The sequence below is a fragment of the Amphimedon queenslandica genome, unplaced genomic scaffold (assembly GCF_000090795.2).
Source record: "Amphimedon queenslandica unplaced genomic scaffold, v1.1 AMPQUscaffold_7221_Cont20826, whole genome shotgun sequence".
Taxonomy (NCBI): Eukaryota; Metazoa; Porifera; class Demospongiae; order Haplosclerida; family Niphatidae; genus Amphimedon; species Amphimedon queenslandica.
Genome location: NW_003552493.1, coordinates 1 through 2,043, shown reverse-complemented (window position 1 = coordinate 2,043; position 2,043 = coordinate 1). Strand labels below are relative to the sequence as shown.

At 32.0% G+C, this 2,043-nt stretch overlaps 1 protein-coding gene across 1 annotated transcript; it reads right to left on the bottom strand.

Annotated features, from left to right (window-relative positions):
* Positions 1-271: 271 nt before the first annotated feature.
* Positions 272-1,615, bottom strand: LOC100640268 (ubiquitin-protein ligase E3A-like; the record flags this gene model as incomplete). Its single annotated transcript, XM_003391674.2, has 5 exons — positions 1,382-1,615; positions 913-1,086; positions 704-859; positions 528-598; positions 272-419 (listed from the first exon to the last, which is right to left on the bottom strand). Coding segments are annotated over exons 1-5 (783 nt in total), but the record flags the coding sequence as incomplete, so codon positions are not given.
* Positions 1,616-2,043: the final 428 nt, after the last annotated feature.

Below are 2,043 nucleotides of genomic sequence, written 5' to 3'. Positions count from 1 at the left end.
CTTTACTTTAAATAGGTTATTTTTTGTTTATAAAAATGGTGTCATTTAGCTACATGTACATGTATATCCATGTACATGTACATGTACAATTTTCCTATATTTTCAAAAGGTGATCTTATTTTTTTGTTTATAAAAATGGTGTCAATTAGAAACTACATGTACATGTACATGTACATTATTATTATTATTATTATTATTATTATTATTATTATTATTATTATTATTATTATTATTATTATTTATTATTATGATTATTATTATTATTATTATTATACCTGTCAGAGTCAGGTCCATTCTTAACAATGACCAGTTTAAGGTTGGATAGTCCACCTACTGGCACTCGATCAGATCCGGTCACAAAAGCTAGCAGCTGCTTCTTCTCGTCTTCATTAAACTCGTAAAACACCTCCCAGAAATTACTAAAAAAAGAACAAAAACCAATACACATGTACATGGAAATTTTGGCTATTTAAAAGTCCCGGTATTTCCCCACCAGCTGTACATGTACATGTACATGTATCTCTTACATGATGACGGAGTGTGATTTTGAAAACCCATCGTAACGAGTGTTCTCCTCCAGCGAATTGAAATCCCATTCCTATTGACAAATAAAAACCAAACAATTACATATAAAACAATTAAACAATGTTCACACCCTTGTTACTTCTATTTAATGCCCATGTTTATTCTATTTAATGCTCACCTTGCTTCCACACACTAACATCTCCACCTCCTCCGCAGTGAAGAGATCTGCTAAGTGTTTGTCCTTCATTACGAGATCAAACCCTTTCTTAAAGGCATCAAACTGTTTAGCAATCGATTTATTTAACAACCAATCAGTATAAAGATCAACATATTCCTGAAATAAAAAATAAATTTAAAAGTGTACACATAACATTTACACGCTCGTACTTGTCTGTTCTCTAGTGTGACTGGTATTTTGTCTCCATTTTCTTTGAGGTCAGTTGATTGTACCATTACAAACATGTCGGAATAAGTAATGGAGAATGTGGCCATGTATGTGTCCTGAAACTCATCATCAGTTCCTTCAAAATCCAACATTGACTGTAGAGACTTGGCTATAACCTACAGCAAAAGACAAAATGTAAAATAAAACATGTACATGTACAAGTAAAGATGCATACATGTACATGTAAGATTAAATTATAAAAGTACGTGTACATGTACATGTATCTGACTATCTGAATACAATGTCACAACTTTAGCTACACAGAACATAAAAATTTTAAAAATTAAAGTTACAATTATTATTATTGTTAAAAGTGTACACAAGATCTTAATGATAGATAGTACCAATCATCATTACATTACTATTAACTGCAGTAACTACATGTACAGTGTCAGTGATACATGTACTAACTGGATGAGATGAGTAAAGGTCTTTAAAGACAGGAGTACATCCAATCAGTTTATGATAGACTATCATAGGGAACCTCACGTCCAGTATAACATTGTTGTATATGGCCAGTCCCAGGAGGATACCAATCAGTCTGTATTGCTCCTCTGATTCTAGGGACACCGAGTTGAACCAGTAAAACTGGTTATCTTCATCAAATCGAAACATGCCTAATATGGTAAAAATTAATAAGTACATTAACTGTAAAAGTTTGTAAAAAAAACCAAATTTGATCAAAATCAGTTCAAACTTTCTACACAACTCAAGTACATGTACATGTACATGCATCTGAAAATGTAATAAAAATGAAGAATTTTCACTTTTTTATTTTTGGCAAAATTTGGCCACAGTTGCTGTACTGTATACATGCAGAGACTTTTAGAAGTGAAATGGGACAATCACCTGTTGCTAGATCTACAGTATTTGGTTTTAAGCAAAATATCAGTTTCACGTTACATTCAAATTACATGTACATGTACATGTACATGTATGATGGCCCAAGTCTCACTAGCCAGACCATAGTCCATTCCCCAGTCTAGTATAGTTACATGTACTGTACATTGTATTTGGAACATTTTCAACTGTTTTCCATTTAGTAATACTTTTTAGTTATTTCAAAGACCATT